We start from the raw sequence: 27,074 nt of genomic DNA on the forward strand, positions 1-27,074 counted from the left end.
CTCTAAAGATTCGGGGGCTGGCGGTGGGCGGGGAGCGGCGGGGAGGAACGGAGGGGAGATCTCTCTCTCCCTCTCTCCCCCCCGCTCCCCGCCGCAACTCACCTGTCACCCGTGCCGGCCCCCGAATCTTTAGAGACGAGCGGGGAGATACTCGGCTAAGGCACTACTCGCTCGAGTAATGTGCCTTAGCGAGTATACTCACTCATCTCTAGTAAACAACTTTAATGGAGCATGATAAACTCTATGCACTAATATAATAGCGATACTCTTTGCCTTTCAGCTAGAGATAACATTGGAATCATACCCAACACTGCAGCCCATTTGTTTACACTAATTTGGCCTAAATCTTTTCCCCATTTTTCTTTTACCTTTATTGGGAATTACTCCAAACTAAAAGGGAAGCATCTCTGTATATAAATAAGATATTACACCCTTCGTAGCTCCAGAACACCCAAGAAAATTCACCAAAGGACACTGACTGGGGCTGACTAGCAAACGCATGTGGTAGCTGAAGGAACTGGAAGATGTAACTATGGGGGACATCATCCCTAGATTGTTCAAAACTATAAAAAAAAGTCCCCAAAATGTACTTGTTCCAGAAAGATTACCTCTCCCTCCTCCCATGGTGAAAATCCTTAAAACTTAAAAAACTCTGGATATGTAGGCTCCCACCATAGGGATGTATATACCCTGTTTCCCTGAAAATAAGACATACCATGAAAATAAGACATAGCATGATTTTCCAGAATTTTTGCAAAATTATTTTTCAGGCTTTTTGAGGATGCTTGAAATATAAGCCCTACTCCAAAATTAAGCCCTGCTAACAGTTAATTAAAAAAAATATCAATTTAAATAGTGTCCAGGCAGCTATATATGTAAAAAAAAGTTAAACCTTTTTGAACAAAAATTAGTATAAGACACTGTCTTATTTTCTGGGAAACACGGTAGTAAATCCATCTAGCTGCAAAATCTGCTTAAATGTATTCCATAGTTTTATTATTAAAATAATTGTCGAATATCGTCCCTTTGAATGTAGTCCCAATTTGAATTGAATTGCAAGGATGAAGTCTGCAGGAAATCCGCATGAAACTCTGCAACAAAATCCATAGCAAATCAGTTAAGTGTGAGCGCACTTAGTGAAGGTTTCATGCATACTGGGTATTGACGATACAGCAAGGACTTTGAGGTCACATTCCATGCATGTCACAGAGGTCACCGACTCACGGCTTAACCCTTTTCAATCCAATTTTGGATTCAGGCTTTCCTAGGGGGTTTTCTCTTTCTGCCATTATACAATGGCGCCATCTGCTGACTAGAGCCAGTACTGCAGTACGGAAAATGCTGGAGAGGCCCCCCGACAACAGAGCGGCCAGTAATCTACAGTAAGAATACCCTGACGGACATCTTCCGACATCGGACCTGTACAGCCTTCAATCAGAATGTCTTCAGACGTCAGACAGTGGATTGGAAAGGGTTAAGCGCTGACATCAGCAGTATCTACATTAGTGCACTTGCTCGGTCAATGAAGTAGTATTGGTATTACACTTTTTAGAATCTGATCACTGGGACCCTCAACAATGCAAGGGAGAAGAATCCCATTACGTTCTTGGTGCATAGGTGGCCATGTACAGTGAGTCATACTTAAGGTGGAATCCCCCTTCATAGGGGAATAATATTCCTTTCGTAGTCTGTTGGATTTATGACATCATGAGGATCTGTGGTTCTCCCTCCTCGTCCTATCAGGATATGAGTCATTATCTTGTTTTATGGATTTTGTAAAGCACTCGTTTCTTCTTTCCATAAAACATTTATTACATTTGGGGCTTGTCAACCGGAGTACTTTGCCCATTTTGTCAGGACAGAACGAAGCAGACTACAGTGTTAATGTAAAATAGAAGCTATAATCGATGGGGACATAAAGCCAGAGAATTTTTTTTAACACCTTATGATTTTATTTGCAGAAAGCTAAAGAAACTCTTTCGGAAGCTGAAGGATGAAAGGACAGAACCCGGAGAGCAGAACCTCACCAGCTCGAGAGAACCTCAACAATGGGATCGAGATTACGCTCTAGAACCATTTACTGGACTAACCCCAGAATACATGGAAATGAGTAAGGACCATGTGTACATGCCCCCGAATGTTGTAAATGTAAAGTGAGGGAACAGGTTACAGGATGGCGTGGAATTGATGACAGGAGGAAGCACGTTGAAGTTCTTTTGCACCACACAACTTGACTGTACATACAGTCTTCACATATTAACCCCTTCCCGCTGCAGGGCGTAAGTTTACGTCCTGACAGCGGGGTACTTCCCGCAACAAGGCGTAAACTAACGTGCTGGGGATAGCGCGAGATCACTTATGATCTCACTCAATCCCGCAGCGGGAGCCAGCCTCCCGCTGCAACAGCAGGGGTGCATTGGAGATGCGCCCCCCGCTGTTAACCCCCTCCCTGCCGCAATCTATGTAGATCACGGCATGGGAGGGGTTCACAGAGGGAGCACGCTCCCTCTGTGACATCACCGAGCTCTCGTGATATAATTGCAGAGAGCCTGGCCTGTTGCCATGGCAACAGGACGCCAGACACTGGTGTCCTGTATTGCTATAGCCTGTGATCGCTGTATAAGCAATAAGGCATGGCAGGGCAGCAGCCCTGCCATGCCTTATCACAGCGATAATCAGTGTGGGGGACACAAATTGTGTAAAAAAATAAAAAAATTTTAAAAAAGATAATAAAAATGAACAAAAAAGAAAAATGTTTTAAAAAAGTAAAAAAAACCCTTTTTTATGCTTTTTCTCACATTAGCATAAAAAGAAGTAAAAATAAGCAAAACCCCACGTATTTGGTATTGTCGCATCCGTAACGACGCATACTATACGTTGCACATTCCTTTGACTGTGCACGGGAAAAGGCGTTTAAAAAAACACAAAAAAACTGAGGCAAAATACTAATTTTTAGCATTTTGCCTCCCTAAAAAGGCAATAAAAGTGATCAAAAAAGCCGTATGTACCCCAAAATGGTACCAATAAAAACTACAGCTCGACTCGCAAAAAATAAGCCCTCATAGAGCTCCGTACATGAAAAAATAAAAAAGTTACAGGACTTTGAATGCAGCCATTTAGAAAAAAAAGGATTTTCTAAAAAAGGCTTTTTATTGAAGAAAAGTGGAAAAACCTAAAAAAAAACGTAAGAATTTTGGTATCGTTGTAACCGTACCGACCCGCAGAAAAAATGTCTTGTGTCATTTATCCTGCATGATTAACGCTGTAAAAAAAAAAAATCTATGGCAGAATTGATGCGTTTTCTCTCCCTGCTATCATAAAAAAATAATAAATGTTTTACAATATAGTCTATGTACCCAAAAATGACGCCGATAAAAACTACAGTTCGCCACGCAAAAAACAAGCCCTTATAGGGCCGTGTCAACGGAAAAATAAACAAGTTATGACTTTTTATAAATGGAGAGGAAAATCCACCAAAAATTGTTGCGTCCTTAAGCCCAAAATAGGCCGTGCTGCTCAGCGGCTAATTTTGTTTACAAAGGTAGTGACGCCTGGTAAAATAATAATTGACTATACTCATCTGTTCTATCCCCCAGTCGCTATGATCCCCGTCAACCTAGTCCTCTCATCTGTGCCATCCAAGCACACAACTGCTGCATCCATTCTCTGGCTTCAGCTTTAAACATACCCTCAAAGGGGTATTCCAGCAATTGGACATTTTTTTTCAATTTTTACCAATCCACTGGATGGGTGAAAACTGATAGATTGGTGGGGTCTGACTGCTTAAAATGAAGGGAGCAGACAGTGATAGTCGATTAGAGCAATCAGCTATTTCTGTCTGCCCTGTTGACATGTGGTACGTCTCTATTCATTTCAATGGGGCAGACAGAAAGCACAGTGCTCGGGTATCTGCCTGCCCAATTGAGAGAAATGGAGCTGCTGCTGTGCCTGTGCAACCAGCGGCTCTATATCCCATTACACTACAGAACTGGAACAGTGTATCTTGAACTGTAAAATAAGGGGGACATGGGTCCCCCATTCACAGAACTGAGAGCTGAAAAAATGTCCTATTGCCGGAATATCCCTTTAATAATGGCAGGGTATATAAGCAGATCATAGACCAATTTGATCTACAAGATGCCCTACTAAGTGGAAAATAGTGGATACATCTAAATGCCCTCCAATCCTATGATGGAGGAGGGATAGAGAGGGAATTTAGGGCTTCAGATTACTCACCAAACTTCTTGCTGCTTGAAGTTCTCACTTGAAGTCTCATTTGGGCCTCCATGCCTTTCTTAACATACAGTATGGTCCAGAGGCGTAACTAGAAGCTCCTGGGCCCCAATGCAAAACTGTAACAGGGCCCCCAACTATAATGCTTTTTCATAGTACTAGGCTCCCTATATGGAGAAGAGAGGCCTTATGGGCCCCCAACTGTAATGCTTTATTCATAGTACTGGGCTCCCTATAAAGAGGGGAGAGGCCTTATGGGCCCCCTAAGGCTCCTGGGCCCGGGTGCAACCGCATCCCCTGCATCCTCTATAGTTACGCCAGTGGTATGGTCAATCTTTCGGGGAATGTAGATGTCCAATAATGAAGAGCTTTTTGGGGAGAGACACTCCAGACATATTGATTGGACAAACCAACAATTACTTAGGGTGCTTTTTACATGGGCTAATTGTTGCCCAAGTAATCATTGAAAAGAGCAATTTTGAGCGACTCTTATCCCATGTAAACACGGGCCCAACAGAGCAAGTCAGCAAGAATTACTGACTTGTTAGAGTTGTGACTGTCCACCCATGTAAACAGATAGTCGTTCATATAATCATCACTCACCGTGAAAAGTCAAGAGCGACAATTGTTGGTGCTGTGTACGTACCCTTGTTGGTGAGGGTCTAACCCCTGGCATCACCACATATAGTATCCTGAGAATGAAAGGACCCTAATGCTAGGAGAAATACAGTGTTTGGGAAGAGGGTGGGACTAATTTAGTATGATGTCCTCAAGATAAAGACACAGAAGAACGTAATCGAGTTAGAATAGAGACAGAATAGTGTCTAATAGTTAGACAATGTAAACAGACTAGACAGTCTTAAAAAAGACAGATTTATCACAGTGACTCATTCTGGATGATGAATCTGGCGTATCTTTGGCCTGCCGGAGGAAGTGGTGATGGCAAACTCCATAGAGGAGTTTAAAAGGGGACTTGATGTCTTTCTGGAGAGGAAGGATATTATAGGTTATAAATCTTAGGTTAAAGGGGTTGTCCCGCGCCGAAACGGGTTTTTTTTTTTTTAACCCCCCCCCCGTTCGGCGCGAGACAACCCCGATGCAGGGGTTAAAAAAACAACCCCCACAGCGCTTACCTGAATCCCGGCGGTCCGGCGTCTTCATACTCACCTGCTGAAGATGGCCGCCGGGATCCTCTGTCTCCATGGACCGCAGGGCTTCTGTGCGGTCCATTGCCGTTTCCAGCCTCCTGATTGGCTGGAATCGGCACGTGACGGGGCGGAGCTACACGGAGCTACACGGAGCCCCATAGAGAAGAGGAGAAGACCCGGACTGCGCAAGCGCGGCTAATTTGGCCATCGGAGGGCGAAAATTAGTCGGCACCATGGAGACGAGGACGCCAGCAACGGAGCAGGTAAGTATAAAACTTTTTATAACTTCTGTATGGCTCATAATTAATGCACAATGTACATTACAAAGTGCATTATTATGGCCATACAGAAGTGTATAGACCCACTTGCTGCCTCGGGACAACCCCTTTAAGTGTCAATCCTGGTATACAGGCAGGTGGGAACTATTAGGGGTTGATCCAGGGAACAGTCTGATTGCCATTAGGGAGCCGGGAAGGAATTTTTTTCCCCAAAAAGGGCTAATTGGCTTCTGCTCTTGGGTTTTTTGCCTTCCTCTGGATCAACACAGGAGGATAGACAGGCTGGACTAGATGGACATTGTCTTCATTCGGCCTAACGAACTATGTTACTATGTCCAGTCTAACTTCATTGTATCTTAGTTTATGCAAAGATTTTGTGCCAAAATTTTGGGCAAATTTTGACATAATTTTGGTGTAGAATGTCTGGTTCAAGCTACCCCCCACTTTCCCACATAGCGATGGCCTTTTGTTGTACGAGGTGGAAAAAGTGTCCGGAAGTGTCTACAACACCGTTTTTTGGCTCAACTTGTGCCGAAAAGCTGTTGAATTTTCAATAGGAAATCTGCCCCATGAAAAAGCCCGTTTTCCACACTCACCTTTCCGGTACTTGTCTGCAGTCTTTTCTCAAGAAGTTTAGACCCTCCCCCCCTATTGTATATCCCTTCACCATACAGGCAGTAGACGTATTAAGAGCGGCCTCTTTTTCATCAGCGATGTTATAAATCCGTGTCACAATGTATATTTAAGTAGATATATTACTGTAATAATTTCCAATAAATGGTCCCATCCGTCTCGGACGACTCGATCTAAGGGTCAGCCTACGCCAAAGAGAAAATAATATCCAAATGTGATAGCATGAAATAAAAGGAACATATTTCATGTTCTCCGGGATATTACTACCTTTTTGATTTTCGGTCCATAAACCACGTCTGAGAGGAGCTTTCAGTGGTGCGCGGACGGATTGTGCTCGGTGTAATTAACAACATGATTCACAGGGCTGACATTTTGCTTCCATTATGCCGGCTGATTTTTAATTTTTTTTTTTGAGTGTTTTTTATTTTATAGATGCTTTTGGATTACTAGCAGCTGAGTTTTACCCAATGACATCAGATGTAGCTTTAAATACAGCATGACCTATGAGTAAGCTCCGGTTGTGCAGGGGACATATTGTATTGGTAGCCGGGGAAAATTAAAAACAAAGAGTGTTACATTGTGTCACTGTCTACTAATTAGCTGCAGTGTTAGCATTGTGGAATCGCATGTCACATAGAATGGGAGCTTTGTCAACGTTATTTATAAGTGCTGATGTGTCCGCTTTCCAGATAGTAGATTGCGAATAGCTTCAGTATTGTTAGCAGGGATTTGCAAAAGATTTCGTGTTTTTATATCCACCCTGAAATGCAAATTTAATATATTGTATTTTTTGAACTATCTTCCCCTGGGGTTTACTGTAAGTATTAAAAATGTACTTACAGTCTTTGCTATTTCCATGGTGGTAGCTGGCTGCCTTAACCTTCACCGGGTAGTAGCATCATGTCCATGACTGTGGAAGCTCACCTGCGGGAAAGACAGTAGATGAAACAGAGGGCCATGATCAAGGGCGGAACTATAAAGTGCTTGGTTCCATGTCAAAATTCTGACTGTCCATCCCCAACTCCCTCAACAGCACTTACTAGCCCTATGTGAAAGCTAGGGTGAAGAAGCACTTGCTGTCCGAGTCAGTAACATCAATTGGGCCTTTGCACATGTGAAAAATTCACCAAAAATGCACGCATATAAAAAAAAAAAGCACATCTGACTGAGCCCTAAAGGGGTTGTCCTACTTATACCTGTTTTGTTGAAGAAAGCAGACAGCTCAGTACATTGTGCAGTGGACCGAGTTGGTACTGCAGGCTAAATCCCATTCACTTCAGTGGTACTCAGCCTGTAGTACCAACCCGGGCCACTGTGCAATGTACAGAGCTGTCTACTTTCTGCAGAAAAACAGCTTGAAGTGGAACAACCCCTTTAAAGCCACTGTCAATTTCTTAGTAACATGCAATATAAAAAAATGTTATCAGTTAGGGCTCTTAACCACTTGTGTTTTTTTTTAATGCGATTATCAATGGCACTTTCTAATGTTAAAAACGCATCACAAGTTTGTGCTCTGCGATTTTTGTGCGATGCGTTTTTAACATTAGAAAGACCCTTTTGCGTAAAAAAAACCACAGCGATATCGCAGCGTTAAAAAAACGCAAGTGGGTAAGAGCCCTAACATATGAAGTCAGGAGAGATGTGTCGCAAGAGAAAAAATATGGATGGTAAATAAGGAATTGGATGGCGTGTTTATAGACTTCATACAATTAAAAAGTAATTACTCATATTGCAAACATTACCCACAAAAATTTGTCTTCTGAGCTACAAGAGATCCTTTCATCAGTCCCGCCATAGAGCGGTATTTCATATTAGACGGCAATTAAAGCATTAGCTGGGATAATAGGGCGATTGTTTAGAAGAAACTTTTACTACATTGTAGACTTAAAAGGCATCAACATGACACGGAGGAGGGAAAAGATGGTGATGACGGCAATCAATGAAGTACTAATTAGAGATGAGCGAGTATACTCGCTAAGGCGCATTACTCGAGCAAGTAGTGCCTTAGCCGAGTATCTCCCCGCTCGTCTCTAAAGATTCGGGGGCCGGCGCAGGTGACAGGTGAGTTGCAGCCGGGGAGGGAGAGAGGGAGAGAGAGATCTCCCCTCCGTTCCGCCCCGCTCTCCCCCGCCACTCCCCGCCCTGCGCCGACCCCCGAATCTTTAGAGACGAGCGGGGAGATACTCGGCTAAGGCACTTCTCGCTCGAGTAATGTGCCTTAGAGAGTATACTCGCTTATCTCTAGTACTAATACATACAGGTCCAAATTAATATGATGCAGATTTCTTGCTGCATTGGTAAGATGTCCACAACAGATACCCCTTTATACCATTGGGCCTTAAATGGGTTGCCTCATGAAGATGACTCCTTTCCACATTGCATAGCAAATGCACCCAGTGCTTTAGGGAGTTAAAGACCCTTCTGCCAAACAGATACCAGTATAATAAACATGGCGTCCGGTAGGTATGACCCGATTCTGCTTTTGAACCCAAGACTGGCAACTCTGCCATTCCCTAATAAGACATATGGACCACATAGAGATCTCATTTTGCTGTTACAGATGCCCCGTGGCAGCTCCCTGCTACTCTTTGTGTTCATTTTTCACAATTGGGACAGTGCTTGGTCTAGCTAGTTACCTCCATTGCCTACACAAAGTTCAGTTGAGTGATATGCATTGTAGAAATGCAGTTCACAGGACGGCCTTTAGAGGGCATGAAATCAGGAATTCTGTGTGCTAAATCTGCCACAGCCGCATAGTGTGGTTGGAGGGGATAAAACCTCCAGATACAGGCTGCGGAGGCAACTGTAGGAGCTGCAAGCCTGAGGTCTGGTGCGGACCAGGCTGTGTCTGTCACGAGTCTGACAGGGGAAGATGCCCCCTATAAGCCCTGGTTGGGTATACTGCCAAGACACTGTGAATTGTCAACTCAGAAAGTATATTATGTTCCAGTGTATATGCAGTGTGTTGATGCTGTAAACCATTGCATTGTGTAATAAGGCTGGCAGAAGCCATAGATTTCAAGAAATCCAGTTGTCTTGACTCTATGTGAGAGTGGCATAACCCATCTAATGGAAGAAGATGGCGATTGCTGCGAGCGAGTAATCCCCAAGTTACCACAATATTGAAAGATTAAGAAGGCCAAAATAGTAAAATACAATTTTCTCCTTCGCATGTGGATGCCTGGTTGTCTTTGATTCTTAACTCCTAATTCCTGTTTTACATTCTCCATACTTGCAACATAGCTCTATGCTATAAACCAGTTAGTTGTACTGCATGTGGCCATCTCTGGGACAAGTTGAGCAATCCATGGACTGCTAGCCCTGTCTCTCTCTGTAAAACTCTTTCTTAGGGCTTTTCTATACGGGCAAGAATCTTGTGCAAGTTCTGTGCAATTTGCGTAAGCGACATTTTGGTGCACAATACGCAGAGAATAGAAACTATTGTTACCTGTAAACTTAACTGGAGCACCCAGTGTCAGGCAGCTGCTGCCAAGGCAAATAGGGTCACGATGATCATCAAAAGAGGTCTAGGGGCATATGATGAGAACATTGTTCTTCCTCTTTACAAGTCACTGGTCAGACCACACGTGGACTAGGGTGGACAGTTTTGGGCACCAGTACTTAAGAAGAACATATCAGAGCTTGAGCGGGTTCAAAGATGGGCAGCTTGATTAGTAACTGAAGTGGGCGGCCTACAATACCCAGAGAGGTTATCAAGATTGGGGTTATTCACTGTAGTAAAAAGACAGCTGAGGGGTGACCTAATAACTATGTATAAATATATCAGGGAGCAGTACAGAGATCTCTGCCCTCATCTGTTTATACCCAGGACTGTAACAAGGGGGCGCCCTCTACATCTAGAGGAAAAAAGGTTTCTACACCGACATAGAAGGGGGTTCTTTACGGTAAGAGCAGTGAGACTGTGGAACTCTCTGCCTGAGGACGTGGTGATGGTAAACTCACTAAAAGAGTATAAGAGGGGCCTGGATGCCTTTCTTGAGCATTACAATATTACTTGTTATAGTTACTGATTACTTCAGAAGAATTGGTGATCTGGGGATTTATTCTGATTGCCAGATTGGAGTCGGGAGGGAATTTTTTTGGCTTCTATCTCACTGGTTTTTTTGCCTTCCCCTGGATCAACAATTGGAAGGGGGTAATTGGCTGAACTGGATGGACATATGTCTTTTTTCAGCCTTACACACTGGAAGAGTCAGGGCTGGATTGTTATATGACTGGTCTTAGATGTGTTGAGTAGATGACAATCATAATAAAGTGGACATGTAAAAATGGAGAGTCCCCTGAATGCCACTTTTGAAGGTCCTTGATTAAATGTTTTTAACCCCGTAGTTCAGCACTATTAGTGCATCTTAAAGATGTAGACAGGTATATCTGTTATTGGGCTACTTGATGCTCATTCTTTTCCAGACTGCGCAGCTTAGAGGGAAGGCTTTATATCTATGAACTCAACTGAGCTGATGCTAAGTGGCAACATCTTATTCTGATGGTCGCCTTATGTGGACATGTACCAGGGCCTTATATTGCAGTAGGTTGAGGGACCCACCCGACACAAGGGTTGATTGCTGTTTTAACCACTGTTGAAATTGCAATCAGCCCTGGCGTCTGGTGGTCAAACCCACACTTTATTAACCCCTTCCAATCCAATTTGCATCCTGGTTTTCCTAGGGGGCTTACTCTTTTTCTGCTGTTATATAATGGCGCTATATGCTGGCTAAAGCCAGTACTGCATGAGATGACACGTTGGATAGGCTCCGACAGCAGAGAGGCTGGCAATATACAGTAAGAGAACCCCGACGGATGTCTTCCAACATCGGAGCTGTACAGCCTTAAATCATAATGTCTTCAGAGGTCAGACAGTGGATTGGAAAGGGTTAAAAGATTCTTCACTGGCTGTTTTGGAGTTATTCAATATTCCACATGTTTAACCCTCCCTGTTAATAAGTAATGTCAAATATTTTTTTTTCTTTTCTCCTTAAAGTTATTATGTTATTTTAGGTAGACGCTAAGGTTGTACGAGCTGCCCAAAGTTCTCAAAAGTTTGGCAGAACAGAATGTGGTTTTCTTTCTCTGTGTTGACTGACAGCGACATTGATGGATGACTCTTTACAATACAGTGAGTCAACAAGGAAAAGGGAAAGTATCAACAGCATCTGTTGTCTGAAATAGCTTTTTAGCAGAGTAACAAAATTTCCTGTTGAAAAGCTTTGAGGAGACTGCAGGACAACCTTCACCCTTCATCAGGACAATTGTGCGATGACATAAGAATAAACATAAACTGCGAGGGAACACAGTGTTATGACTGGTATTGTCTTCTATAAATCATGCGGAAGAAAGTGAACATTGCTCCTACAATATAGAAAGGTGTAGCTTTCTTCTTGCCCTTTTATCTTCTGAGCAAGTCCTTACTGAGCTTCAATCTCTTCTTCAAAGACATCAGATATGGAACTATTTCTAGTACATTGTAGAGTTGTACATTGAAACATCGTAAGATAGTATGTAAGGCTGAATGAAGACAATGTCCATCTAGTCCAGCCTGTTTATCCTCCTATGTTGTTGATCCAGAGGAAGGCAAAAAAAAACAAGAGGCAGGAGCCAATTAACCCATTTGGGGGAAAATTCCTTCCCGACTCCCTAAAAGCAATCAGACTAATCCCTGGATCAACCCCTACCTGCTGTATACCCGGATTAACAATTAACCTAAGATTTATATCCTGTAATATCCTTCCTCTCCAGAAAAACATCAAGTCCCCTTTTAAAATCCTCTATGGATTTTGCCATCACCACATCCTCAGGCAGAGAGTTCCACAGTCTCACTGCTCTTACAGTAAAGAACCCTTTTCTGTGTTGGCGATGAAACCTGCTTTCCTCTAGATGTAGTGGATGCCCTCTTGTTACCGTCGCAGTCCTGGGTATAAACAGATCATGGGAGAGATCCTTGTATTGTCCCCTCATGTATTTATTTGATCACCCCTTAGCCGTCTTTTTTCCAGGGTAAATAATCCCAATTTTCATAGCCTCTCTGGGTATTCCAGTCCCGTCAGTCCATGTATTAGTTGCCCTTCTTTGAACCCCCTCCAGCACTGTAACATCCTTCCTGAGCACCGGTGACCAGAACTGTGCGCAGTATTCCATGTGAGGCCTGGCAAGTGCCTTATATAGTGGGAGAATAATGTTCTCGTCCCTCGCCCCTATACCTCTTTTAATGCACCCCTAATGAAGGGAATTATGGCCCCTCTAGTGCTGGTTTAGTCTTCCAAAAGCATATCTCCTTTCATATCTCTCATTACAAACATGGTATTGTTTTAGACCCATGAATTGACACCCACATTCTTTATTTACTTATGTTTCTGAGCTTGGATGGAAGATCCACCTTGTTGATATAATATAGGGTTAATCTAAAATTGACGCAAGATTATGACTATGCTAACAGGTACAGTTGCAAAATTGCACTTTTTGACAGTTGTGTGCATCTGTATACTTGGTGTTCATTATCAATTTTGGTGGGCACCACCACCACTAGCTATGGGTTGCTAACTCTCACAAGGGTTTCAGGTTATTTGGTCCAACTTTATTTGTCCAATCCTAATCTCGTCCAATCCACATTTTGTCCAATTGCCTTCCTTGTCCAGTAAGACATTTGATATTTTGCCATTGATACTTTATGCCATACTGTCCGAAGGACAACTTTGGACATCGCCACCTCTTGAACTAACACTGCAGTGGCTTCCCTTCCTCTGAGTCACTAGACATGAGCTGTAGACTGTCAAGCGTAGCTATAGTAGGTAGACTCCTTGACTGAAAAAACATTCATCAGATATGGTGTGTGACAGTTCTACCTTCCTCGTATATCATTACCTGCCTAACTGAGCGTGTCAATTCAACAAGTGGCTGAACCAGCTTGAAAATCTTTAGCCCACAGGGCAGCATGTGTTATGGGAGAGGCTAAGATGTCAATCAGTGAGTATCAAGGATGAGAAAAATGCTAGTAAAATATTTAAGACTGGTTAAATGTTATTTGACTTTGAGTCATTTTGGTAATGTGAAACTGCACCCAAGTTATGATTAACGTGGTTGTAATTTTTTAGGTTTATGTAATGGGCCTCTTGATTGTCTTCTTTGCCCCGTTTCTGCTCTCAATTTCACATCAACCTTGGACTAAACACCTAAAAAAATTTAAGCCTGAAGCATGGGTGCAAAGTGAGGGGGAAAAGTCAGTGTGTCTTACTAAGCGAATGTGCTGAAATTTGGACCCGGCCGGTTGCTGTGTGATAAGGATTGCACGTCCTTATCACACAACTGCCGGCTTGGTCCGCTCAATTTTAGGGGAGGAAAGCAGTTCTCTTTCTCCTCTGCACTGCCATTTGTACGTACCGCTGATTGGTAGTGATCACCAGCGGGAACTGCTGCTGCTCCCCTGCTCCACCAATCAGCTTCCTCCCTTCATCCCGCCATACCATGGTGCTGTTACAGAGCCCCACTGCTCCTGCTATAAAAGAGAAAGGAAAGGAGTTATAGTGACCATCCCTCTCCCTCTACTATCCATTGTACTGTCGCCTAAGGCCCCTGGGTGAGTTCAAAATACTTTTTCCCTATTTTCTTCCTCTAAAACCTAAGTGCGTCTTATAGAGCAAAAAAATACGGTATATGTTGTAGAACTAGATAGTTAAAGCAAGTAGATGACCTCAGATAACTGGGTTACCTTTTATCAGAACTAGGAAGAGGTACCCAGGCTTCTTCTCTACTTTTATGAGCAAAGCTCTCAACAATTCAAACCCATGTAGGTACTATTCAGTGCAACTCAAGACTCGATATAGAGGGACAATCGAAAAGTAGTTAAGGGGCTCCACCACTTAATCTTCACCCAATGGGGACATTTTAAGCACCCAGAGTCAGAAGTACAAATTAGTTTTTGTAGAGAAGATGGTGATTTGGGCACTATGTGGCACTTTTATAATTGGTCAATGTATAGTGATTAGAGATGAGTGAGCGTACTGACTAAGGCAAACTACTCGAGCGAGTAGTGCCTTATGCAAGTACCTGCCCACTCACCTCTAAAAATTCGGGTACTGGCGGGGGGCGGGGAGCAGCGGGGGAGAGTGGGGGAGAGCGGAGAGGAACGGGGGGGGGGGGGGGGGGATCTCCCTGCTCACTCCCGCAACTCACCGCTCTCCCCCACCGGCACCCAAATCTTTAGAGATGAGCGGGCAGGTACTCGCATAAGGCACTACCCGCTCAAGTAGCTTGCCTTAGCGAGTACGCTCGCCCATCTCTAATAGTGATATGATTTAGGAATTTATTGCAAAGTGTCACCATATGGCACCATTATTTGGGTATGCTTCATGGTATTATGTTGCAAAATGTGTCAAATCCAGCACTCTGAAGGATTCCAGAAATACGTGACTTTATCCAAACAGACTGCATAATTTTTTTTTTTTTTTTATAGAAAAACCTCTTACACGTTTCAAATATAGTTCTTAATCATAGCTGATATTCTAACGGAGTGACAGCTCGCTGTATACCCCCCACATCCATCAATGGGGTCACTACTCATTATACAGCACCTGACATTTCGCCATCACTGTTACGGCACGCTGACCACAATCAGGGAATGCAGCCGGGATGATGTCACAAGGCGAGGCTGCAGATTCCTGCTGTGGCTATTTATTCTGCGTAGGACTTACTCACTTCTATCAGAAACTGTGCTATATACATTATTTGGATTTAAACACCTTCCCTATTCCCCCTAAGGTAGACTAGGCCCCTTACATTTGTGACATGTGGCCACCCCTATCAGAGCGAACGCCCTGTTTCTAGGCCTGACATAGCAAAGTTGGTTGGGTATACGTGGCATTCCCATCTTCGTATTTGTATTATGGCTACTTGCCCTCTCTTGTGTTCTCAGCATTTTGGTGATATAGTACATGTCTATATCAGTCCATCGCGCACATTAATTAAGTCTTGGTGACGTCTCTGTGACGTCCGTGGAGGGCTCCATTCTTGCACTCTGCGCAAACATAACAGTCACATGAGCATACAAAAATAAATAAAATTCCTAAAAACGTGATACGAACATCTTCTCAACCAAACAAGAAAAAATATATAAATAATAGCATATTAGTGATTTAATACTTGAATTTGGGTAAAAATCCAGAATTCTTATCAGTTCAACAAACACCTCCTCCTATCACCAACTTTCAAGTTGATTAACCCTTTCAACAGCAGTTACACAGCAGGTTGAGACATCACCGATTCAAAAACATGTCTAGAGACCGCAGATGGGTTACTTGTGTTGTAAAGTAAAATGTCCAAGAAGTGCTTATGGATGCGAACCGCAAAGTGCATGTTGTGCAACCAACATATTGCAGCCAGAGGTATAACTTGAAGCTCATGGGCCCCAATGCAAATCCTGTAACAGGGCCCCCAACTATAATGCTTTATTCATAGTACTCGGCTCCCTATATGGAGAAGAGAGGCCTTATGGGCCCCCTATGGCTCCTGGGCCCGGGTGCAATCGTATCCCCTGCATTCCCTATAGTTACGCCAGTGCCTGCCCTATAGTTATGCCAGCCTATTTCTGTATGCTCATATGATGGTGAAATGTCATGTGCTGCATGAGTACTAGCCCCATTGATGGATGTGGGGGTATATAGCGAGCAGAATATCAGCTATCATTAAGAACTACATTCGAAACGCGTAAGCTTTTTTCTATGAGAATGCCCTTATTCCATCTGTTTGAATAAGGTGACATATATCTGGAACCCTTCAGAGTGCTGGATTCAACACATTTTGTATCTTGATCCCTACTGGTGTTATTGCAGTGCTGTGCACCTGATGGCTTTTGCCGACATGGAGAGCTGGCTTCCTAGGGATATTAATGGTATTATGCGTTTTACACTATATAGCACCATAGTCAATTTCTTTCCTTCCAGGAAATATAAGTTGGCCCAAATACAATGTTTACCCATGAACCATCACATACTGTATTTACATCTAACCCTGCAAAAAAACACACCAGCATATCCAATCCATAGGGGGTTGTCCAGTTGTAAACTATTGATGGCCTTTATTCAGGATGGGTCATCGATAGTAGATCAGTGAGGGTACGCCAGCTAGGATCCTGGCTGACCAACTGTTCACTCTGTCAATGAGCTTGTGAATGGAACTAATTTCTGCAGGAAGCAGACAGCTCCATTCCTACTACAGTGGCCATGTTTGGTATTGCAGGCAAAGTTCCCATTCACTTTAATGGGAATTTTACCTGTAATACCAAGCCTAGCTACTGCAGTGGAAACAGAGCTGTTTGCTTCCTACAGAAATCAGCTCAGCGCATGAGTGAAAAAGCGTGGCAGACCCCTGCTGATCTATTATTGATGGCCTATCCTGTGGTTAGGACATCGATGGTTTACAACTTGCCAACTCGTTTTAAGGCAGCATTGCTTGTGCAAGCATAGACAATTCACATCGCTTTCTTGCAGTCCCAAGTTCATGCTACGACTTGTGTCATATAACTAAATCCGCTCTGCTGAATTTGACTAATAGTAGTATTGTAGGCGGCTCTACTCCTCAATTATCCATCCATATACAGGGAAGTGACTTGTAGCTCCAATGTAAAGCTTGTAACAAGGCCCCTACCAGGTGCCATTTATATTACTGGTGTCTTCGTATATTGCAAAAGGCTTTTTGAGCTGTTCCCTTTGCACCCCTATACTGATGTCCCTGTTACCATATTATAATGCCATGTAATATACTAACAGGAATTTTAATAGCACATCTCTAAACATGCCGGTTATTTACAGCAGTTGTCTCCTATGCCATTAAAAGCAGTAAAGTATGTCTTCACTAGGCACATGGCAATCGAATTCCAGGCTTCTTTCGTGACAAGCATTCAAAATGCTCAGGTAGCCTTGTCCAGAACCAAGTAGCAGAGGGGTTTACAGGGTGAGTCCCTAAGCAATATGCATGGATATATCATATGACCCATAGAGGTACCTTGGTCAAGTGCCCGGGAGTAGGAGGAAGAAGGGGGTCAGGTCTTCTCAATGCACTTTTTTACTACTGTACATACATTATGAGATAATACATAGAAATAATATTTCTGCAGGTTCTAGAGGAACTAGTATGTGTATGTGTGTAATATATATATATATATATATATATATATATACAGCATAGTGTGTAGCATAATGGTGCAAATTTGTATAGGACTGTAACCCAATTAATTTTTTGGTCAAGATGGAATTGCGCAACTTTTTTTTCTCATCAAGATTTTCGTGCATGCAGTTTAAATAGTGGCAATATGAAATACCTTATGGGAAAAAATAGATACAATAGATTAAGGCAAAGGAGATGCATTATTCAATGAGATGCTACCTTTATGTAGCATGTAAAGCCCCATTTAGACAGGACGACTGGCGGGCAAATGATGCCCGACACTCGTCCCTGCACATACTCGCTCCCATTTTGCACAGGAGCGTGTATCGTTGCTTCACAGCGGGGTGCCTGGAGTAGATTTCTCTCCTCGCTCCTCCGCCCCTCTCTATTCACTTAATACAGCGGCCATTCAGTATTCAACGGCTGCTATTTACACTGATCGCTCATCGTCCATCGTTTATGCAGCTTAAAACTCTGAACGATGATCCTGAACGATGAGCATTCAGTGTAAATAGCAGCCGTTCAGTATTGAACAGCCGCTATGTTAAGTGAATAGAGAAGGGCGGGGGAGCGAGAGGAGAGAAATCTCCTCCAGCCTCCTCGCTGTGAGCCAACGATACTCGTTGCAGTGCAGGTGCACGGGAGGTAGTACATGCAGGGACGAGTGTCGGGCATTGTTTGCCCGACAGTCGTCTCGTCTAAATGAAGCTTAACTAACATAGTCATGTGTAACGCCAGCTTTAGGCCGAATACACACGGCCAGGTTGCATGTTGTCTTCTCTCTGCTCTTCGGATGTGTCAGCTGGCACGCCACCACACATGTGCAGTGCAGAGAATGACACGCTATTGCGACGTCGATGTCGCAGATCCGTGGCAACTCGACGCGTGACAGATGGCTTCCATTGACTGTAGGTAATGGGGCATCGCTTCAAGTGGGTCCATGACTTGGGAAAGCCATTGGAGAGTGTCTGTGACTTGGGACATCCCTTGGAATGGGTCTATGGTTTGATATATCCCTGAGAGAGGTTCCATGGCCTGGGACATCCCTCATAGTGAGTCCATGGCTTGGGATATCAATTGGGGTGGGTCTATGGCTTGGGACATCCCATGTAGTAGGTTCATGGTTTGGAACAACCCTTGGAGAGGGTTCAAAGCTTGGGACGTCCTCCAGAGAGGATCTATGGCTTGGAACATACCTCTATAGCCAAAATGGTGAATCAACAGAAAGGGTGATTTTTGCTTTAGAGGACTCAGTGCAGCACTGATGTCAGCTAACGGGTTCGCATTAAGAAATATTGTCTTGTTGATACAAACAACCTGACATCACTAGACTGGCAGTACTATTATTTAATCACTGTATAGCTCTGTTTGGATAATGTTATTTGTTTATGTAATATTTTGACACTTTTAATTTTTTGGTGCCGTATGTGGCATTATTTAAAGAAGCACATTGTACTATTATTTGGAAAGTATTGCAGAAGTAACGTTTTTCCCTCCTCCTAAAAAATTTGACACTTACCTGCTGTGAACTACAACCAAGTACTGGTGCCATGGTTGCGCCAATATAATGCTTACCAGGTCATATAGGTTTATAGGCGATAGAGAAATTTGGTAGCCTTTAAGACTATTGATGTCTTTAAGACACTGTGACTTCAGTTCATGGTGACCTTCCCTCTAAGCTGGTGGTCAAGCACTACAAGACTGAGGTTTGAGGCTGTAATTAGGAAATTCCGGGAAATATAAGGAATTTGTATCTGTGGGTTATCATCTCTTAAGCATGAAGGAAATAACTAACCATAGAGGTGAGTGTCGATGGCCAAATTAACAATAGATAACAATTAGCAGATATGCCAAGTTTGTGGTTCTTTTAGAAGTATACATGAAAATCTCACATTTATGACAAGGCTTGGTCAACTCTTTGGTTTATCACTTTGTGATACATTCTGTGTTGAAATGAGTTTTGGGTATTAATATACACAGAGAGGGAGAATCATTTAGATCAACCCTTATTGAAACTAAGAAGCCCTGTTTGGCACAGAGTGTTAAGGCAGCAGAAATGAAATTCTAAGCTCTCGCTCACGACCTGAAGGTTACGAGCTAAATCCGCACATAGTTCAGGTAGCGGGCTCAAGGTTGACTCAGCCTTCCATGCTTCCAGGGTTGGTAAAATGAGTACCCAGCCAGCTGGGGGGAGGGGGGGGGGGGTAAAAGATGACTGGGGAAAGCAATGGCAAACCACCTCGCAAAAACAGTCTGCCAAGAAAACATCACGATTAGAGATGAGTGAGCATACTCACTAAGGACAATTACTCGAGCGAGCATTGTCCTTAGCGAGTACCTGCCCGCTCGGAAGAAAAGATTTGGGTGCCGGCGGGGGAGAGCAGGGGGGAACGGAGGGGAGATCTCTCTCCCCCCTGCTCGCTCCAACAACTCACCGCTCACCAGTGCCGGCACCCGAATCTTTTCTTCCGAGCGGGCAGGTACTCGCTAAGGACAATGCTCGCTCGAGTAATTGTCCTTAGCGAGTATGCTTGCTCATTCTAATCACGATTTGCCATCACTTAAGAGTCAGTCATGGCTTGATGCTTGCACCATGGGACTTTGCCTTATTGAAACCAGAACTTGTTGTTGCCTGATTTCTTTACGAAAAGGTGCAGCCGATACCATTGCTTAATCTACCTGACTTTCAGATTTCTTTAACACTGGTAAGAAAATATTTCTACAAGCACCTAGGCAGGGTAGCTTCAGGAGACTTTTAGAAATGGTCCAAAATTTCACCTGAGTGTATATTAATTAGTTATGTATTGTAAGTCCCGAACAACCTTTCTGAGTAACACATCATATCTCAGTGTAGCCATATGGGTACAATGCAGAGGCATAACTTGAAACTCCTGGGCCCCGATGCAAAACTTGTAACAGGGCCCCAACTATAATACTTTACTCATAGTACTGGGCTCCCTATATGGAGAAGAGAGGCCTTATGGGCCCCCTAAGGCTCCTGGGCCCGGGTGCAACCGCATCCCCTGCACCCTCTATAGTTACGCCCCTGGTACAATGCATTACACATAACAGAATCTGCACGTCATTGCATGCCCAACATTACTATGCAGCTCACGCCAAATAGTTCACATGTACCAGCAAATTGGGAACAGTAGAGCATTCAGATAACTGTGTTGTTATTGTTTGTTGATGGTTCAAATCTTATGAAACTTTTTGGCTAAAGAGCTTAAAAATCAAGTCGAATTGAAGATGACCAAACCATTGGGACAAACAAACAACTGTGAGTCACTGGCACGCAAAACATGTAAAATCTAAAACCATAACTCAAGGTTGGCAGTTGTAGAATATAGATCTCATTCTTTAAACCCATCTGCCTTTGTTCTGTTGAGACTGTGAACTTGTCAAGTGCTGCCCCTGGCACAATGAACCCATGCCAACATCCTGAGCTCTCAAACTCAGCCTTAATAAGTGTATGAAACAATCCCATAGCATGCCTTCGATTCTTCCTGTGTGTATATGTGTGCGGAAAGCAAGATGCCAGATTAGGAAAACACTGTTGTTAACTCAAAGTTAAGATAAGTGGTTTGCATAACACTCGCAAGTGCACTGCCTTATGTAGAAAATTCCTCAGTGTCTGCCAGCCAAGACTGTTGGTGCCACATTACATTTGATCTCACATGTCCCGACTTTTGTGCCAAAATGATTTACTGATGCTCGCTGGGAGGTCGTGCCAAGAATTCTTTTTTTTTTTTCCAGGTTTTAGGTCATTTGTAAAATTGTTATGTATCTGTTCACAACTCTCGTCTTACAAAGCCTTTCATTTTTTTCTCGTCTAATACAAGTCTGTAAGGCATAACGAAGTGTTTCATGGTGTGCTCCGTTATACACAGTCAGTACTACTACTGCTGTTATAGGAGGCTTACCAAACTGTGATTATAGGGGGCACTATAGACTACACAGCCAGACTGCCATTATGGGACGCTTTACAGACTCAACAACCATGCTGCTGTTATAGGGGGTCCTCAGGACTAGACAGCCAGAGTGTTATTATAGGGGGCGCTCCAGGGTACCCATCCAGGCTGTTATTATAGGGAGCGCTCCAGACTATACAGTTAGACTGTGTTCATAGGGTCACTTCAGACTACACCGTCTGATTGGTGCCATAGGGGCAACTCCAGCCTACACATCTAGACTGTTGATATAGGGGGCGCTTCAGGCTACACAGTCAAACTACATTCATAAGGGGCACTCTGGACTACACTTCCAGATTGCTGTCATAGGAGTGCTCAAGAGTACAAAGCCGGACTATAAACTTGGGGGACGTTCCACACTTCACAGCCAGACTGCTTTTATAGTGGATCTGTAGACTACATTGCTATACTGGTAAATGGGGAGCTCTTCAGACCATCCAGCTAGGCTGGGTAAAATTAAATTAACCCTTTCCAATCCAATTTGTATCCTGGTTTTCCTAGGGGGCTTACTCTTTTTCTGCTGTTATACAACGGCGCTATATGCTGGCTAAAGCCAGTACTGCATGAGGTGACATGTTGGATAGGCTCCGACAGCAGAGAGGCTGGAAATATACAGTAAGAGAACCCCGACAGACGTCTTCCTACATCGGAGCTTTACAGCTTTAAATCATAATGTCTTCACAGGTCAGACAGTGAATTGGAAAGGGTTAATGAACAAGTATCTCTAGGATGAAGATTTCCGTAGACCTTGAATTCCCATTATAATTTACTAACTGGTCTAATATATGTATTCGGAGTTTATCTCTATGTATCACGTATTAACCAGCTTACATGTTCTAATAACATAATGTCTATTTTTGGTTCTTCTAGTTATCCAGTTTGGATTCGTCACGCTCTTTGTTGCCTCCTTTCCTTTGGCTCCTCTCTTTGCACTGCTCAATAACATTATTGAAGTAAGACTTGATGCAAAAAAGTTTGTGGCAGAATTACGAAGACCAGATGCTGTCCGGGCAAGAGATATAGGTATAATCACTGTGTTATTATGGTATTCAGTAGTGACGAGCAAACTTCTGAAAAGTTTGGTTCAGTCGGCTAGCCAAATTTTTGCAAGAAGTTTAGTTTGGTCTGAATTGGTTTAAACTGAATTGGAAGTTCAATAAAACCCTAAAAGCTGGTGTATAAGAGTCTTAGAGCCATACAAGCCCCGTATAAAACTCTGAGAGTGTCATACGGGGCTTTTATGGATCTTGGACAGTGCTATACAGCAGCCTTCAGAACTAATGTTGAGTGAGCCGAACCAGTAGAGCCCTGTTTCAGGTAGAACTTGCTAAAAATTCAGCTTAGGTTTGTGCCGAACCGAACTTTTAGCAAGGTTTGACCCGGAACCGGGCTCTACTGGTTCAGTTTGCTCAACAATAGTGTTTAGCATAAACATATACAATTAGGCTGCGTTCACACGGGTCGGATTTGCCGCGGAAATACCGTGCGGAAATCCCGGGATTAGCCAGTCATGTGGACGAGATTTCTGAGAAATCTCGTCCACACGGGATGGCAAATCCGCTGCGGCAGAAGCCGCTGCTGCGACGCGGATTTGCCGACCACATTATGTGTATTTTTCTTTCTTTTCGCTGCGGCCGCGCTCTCCTCTATGGGAGCGCCGGCCGCAGTGGAAGAGCAAGCAGCCGGGCCGCTTCAAAACCACTGTGGGTTTTGAAGCAGCGGTTCTGCCGGTGGAAATCTCGCGGTTTTTCGCTGCAGCAAAACCGCGGGATTTCCCTCGGGAATCCGCCCCGTGGGAACCCAGTTTTAATGTTGTGAAAATAACTTAAACGGGTATTACAAATAAATATGGTTCATTGTATAATGAAAAGTTACACCATTTCCAGTATACTTTCTGTGTCAATTCCTTACTTGCTGGTATTCAAAAGGAACTTCATAGTTCTCCTTCTTTTTCTTCATTTTCTTTCTTTTTTCTCCCTCTTATTTTCCTTTTTCTTTTTTTCTCCCTCTCCTTATTTTCATTCTTCTTCATTATCTCTTTCCCATCTCTCTTCTTTTTTCTTCTTTTACATCTTATTAGTGTTGAGCGAACATACTCTATTGAGCTTGATGCTTATTCGAGTATTAGTATCACGCCGTGTTCGACCCCCTCCCAGTTTTTGGCTCCTCCCCCTGTGACATGCCTGTTTTGGCCCCTCCCTGCCACGCAGCGCATGTCAATGGCAAATTTTTTGGATGGCTTGCAGGTGGGGGGGAGAGAGAGAGAGAGAGAGAGAGAGAGACATCCCACATGCAAAAATGCTCGAGTCTGCCATTATAGTCAGTGGGGTTCGTTGCTCAAGTAGAGCTCTCGAATTTTACGAAAAGCTCGACTCGAATAACACGGACCCGAGCATTTGGGTGCCCGCTCATCTCTACTGCTTATTCTGCTCCATTTTCTTCTTTAATCTTTTTCTTTTTGTCCAGCTTCATTTCCTAATTTCCTGTTGTCTTCTATGTTCCTCCTTTCTTTTCTATTTCCTTTCTCTTTCTTTCCCATTCCCTTGTTTTCCTACCTTTCCCTTAATAATATGATTTTATCAGTTCAGAACATTAAACAGTACAGGTATTTTTGTGAAAAAGAAAAAATACTCTCAAAAAGGTTGCCAATGCCCAAGCATAACATTACGTCTCAACTGGATGCACAACACCTCGTCTGGATCAGATGTGATTCGTTGTCCTAAAAGGACGGACATACACATAATATACTAATGCGGAGAACACAACATATTTATACTGACACCAGAAACTGGGGGAATTGGGAATCTGACTCTAACCTACTAATGTAATGAGACCCTAAAAGCAGAGCCCTCACTCTTGTGAGAGCGACCCCACATCAGGAATCTGTGGAGACCCTGCCTCTCCCGAGTTACAAAACAGAAACACTGTTACTGTGTTTCCCCAGACATAGGACCCTGTCTTATATTAATTGTTGCCCCAAAAGAGGTGTAAGCCCTTTTTCGGTGGGTGGCTTATTATACTTACCTATCAGCCATGGTCCGTGTTCTCCCACTGGTCTCTGGAGCTCTGGCGCGCTTCTTTGTAGTTTTCAGCCACCGATAGAAGATCGCTTCCTGGTTCCAGGATTCATAAATCCTGCCTCCAGGAAGTAATGGCTTTGATTGGTTCTCGAGCGCTGGCAGCCGATCAATGCAGCGCTCCATGAAACAATGTGATGGCTGCGATTGGTTCATCAAGCGCTGCATTAATTGGCTGAGCAGCGCTCTAAGAACCAATCAACAGCATCGCTTTGTGAAGGCGGGTTTTTTGAATTGGCTGAGCGGCGTCCATCTCAGCGGAGTCTCTGCATCTCCGGCAGCGGCTTCTCCTCGATCCGCAGCAGACATCGCTATCGTTGCCGGAGATGCAGGACATCACAGGCTGCTGCAGTCAATTACAGACCTCAGCTCACATGTACTGAGGTCTGTGATTGGCTGCAGCAGTCTACGATATTGCATAAATGCAGCATCAGAGAGGAGACCAGAGTTGCGGCACTGCAGCTGCGAGGAGCCAGGAAAGGTGAGTATAGGATCTTTTATTATGTTTGCTTATGGGGAACATGGATTAAGAAGAAAAAACCCTTTTAATGTTTGAAGAAGTCAAATCATCCCTGTCCAAGGACAACATATGTGCCATCCAGTTACTTTGATGTAAAATGTAAGTAAGCCAATAATGATATCCAACATAACGACATAGCAAATGGTTAAAATGACAACAATAAATTAGACGTTACAATATAGTGGGCAACCAAGGAATTGTATGGAGGTGTAATATGGCACCCATAGAAGTATATAGGGACCTATTCTATCACATAGCAACACTCCATAGTATGGAGCCTAGAGACAGTATGCCTCAATGCAGCTCCCATGCACATGGCCTACCGTGAAGTATTCGCCAGCCATTTCCTCTTTTGTCTAGAATTACAGATGAGCGAGCATACTCGTTAAGGGACAGTACTCGAGCGAGTATCGTCCTTTTCGAGTACCTGCCTGCTCGTCAGAAAAGATTCGGGTGCCAGCGGGGGAGAGAGGGTAGGTGAACGGAGGGGAGATCTCTCTCTCCCCTCCCCTCCCCCACACTCCTCCCTGTTCACTCCCGCAACCCACCGCTTACCCCCGCCAACATCCGAATCTTTTCTGATGAACAGGCAGGTACTCAACAAGGACGAGTATTTTCCCTTAACGAGTATGCTCGCTCATCTCTAACTAGAATGTTGCATATAAAAGTTTCAGAAGGGAAAAATGTTTTATATTGTAACTGGAAAAATAATATGTTCCTCTTTCATTTTCAGGCATTTGGTACAACATTTTAAGTGGAATTGGCAAATTTTCCGTCATTATCAATGTAAGTTAATTTTTGCTGGTTTTGACATCACTTTCCAGATGAGTGACTTTTCCCTTAGGAGGATGGGGGGGGGGGGGAGTGGGGGGAGATGTGGGGGGAGGGGCAGAATGAGTCAGAAGCGCTATCTTTTCTCCTTAGGGAGAGCACCTAGACGGTGAGTGAGGCGATTTGAAATGCCATTTATGCTCCTCTGGGTATTCCTGGTCATTGTTACAAGGCTTGTATAAAGAGTCTAACTATGAGTTCAAGGAATGCTGCCTTCCAATGGGTGGCACTGTGGAGGTATCATTTTTGTAGAGAGTACCTCCGGAGAGAGCACCACGAGGGTGAAGGGAGTCTTATATAGGCCATGCAATGCTCCCTGGGAAAATGCCATGCGAATTAACAAAGTAATAATGCTCCACAGCGTCACCTATTTAAATGGTAACTACTCTGTGGACAGGGAAATTCTGGTTTGACTTAAACCCAGTAACAAAGTTTTGGCTTTCCATTTGAGCCTTTCTCATTCAGCTTATACAGATAACCTGCTTGAAAAGTCTCACCTAGAGCTGGAACATTGAAATTGGGTCTATTGTTTGTCTCATATAAGTTAAATTACTGCCACCTAGTCGATTATCTATCCTATTAACAGAACTTGTAGCTAGAATAAGGATAGAAGTCAAAGCAGAGTATCCATGTACACTGAGTAGCTACCATTTGAATAACTGGTACTATGGAGAATTATTTCCCTACTCATTTGCATGACTTTTTCCCAGGGAGCATTGCATGGACTACACAAGGCTTCTTACACCCACATGGTGCTCTTTCCTGTGGTTCTTTCCACAAGGAGAAACATTAGTCCCTAGACTCACATCGATGGCCTCTCACCTAACCAAACCAGAACCCTACTGCATACTAATGAGGGCCAATAACCCGGAAACAGCTGTATGACTGTGGATATTCAAGTTTGGCTCACATTCATAGTCGTATTGCACGGCCTATTAAAATGTTGGATATTAGAGTAGCTACCGCTCTAACAGGGGGTGCTGTGCAAGACTACTTAAGTAGAGGATCTACTTCATCCACAGCCAGGCCCATAGATGGGAGAAGAACCCCTAGGATTGTGAATCCATTTACTTCAATTGGATTTTCAGGACTAAAAAAAACCTTCTACGGGCAGGGAATGTTGGAGAATTAAGTTTGCCGACTTCCTGCTGTTTATTCCTTACATGCCGCAATCAATGTAGATCGTGCCATGTAAAGGGGTTCCCAGAGGG

At 43.6% G+C, this 27,074-nt stretch overlaps 1 protein-coding gene across 2 annotated transcripts in view; it reads left to right on the plus strand.

The window, feature by feature from the left end:
- ANO2 (anoctamin 2) overlaps positions 1 to 27,074 on the plus strand; it is a 270,743-nt gene that overhangs the window by 224,959 nt on the left and 18,710 nt on the right. For both annotated transcript variants that reach the window (XM_066590524.1, XM_066590523.1), the window contains 3 exons: positions 1,962 to 2,110; positions 22,306 to 22,458; positions 25,766 to 25,818. In XM_066590524.1, coding sequence (XP_066446621.1) covers positions 1,962 to 2,110; positions 22,306 to 22,458; positions 25,766 to 25,818 — 355 coding nt within the window. The remainder of the gene's footprint in view (positions 1 to 1,961; positions 2,111 to 22,305; positions 22,459 to 25,765; positions 25,819 to 27,074) is intronic.

This window comes from Eleutherodactylus coqui, chromosome 2 (assembly GCF_035609145.1).
Source record: "Eleutherodactylus coqui strain aEleCoq1 chromosome 2, aEleCoq1.hap1, whole genome shotgun sequence".
Classification (NCBI taxonomy): domain Eukaryota; kingdom Metazoa; phylum Chordata; class Amphibia; order Anura; family Eleutherodactylidae; genus Eleutherodactylus; species Eleutherodactylus coqui.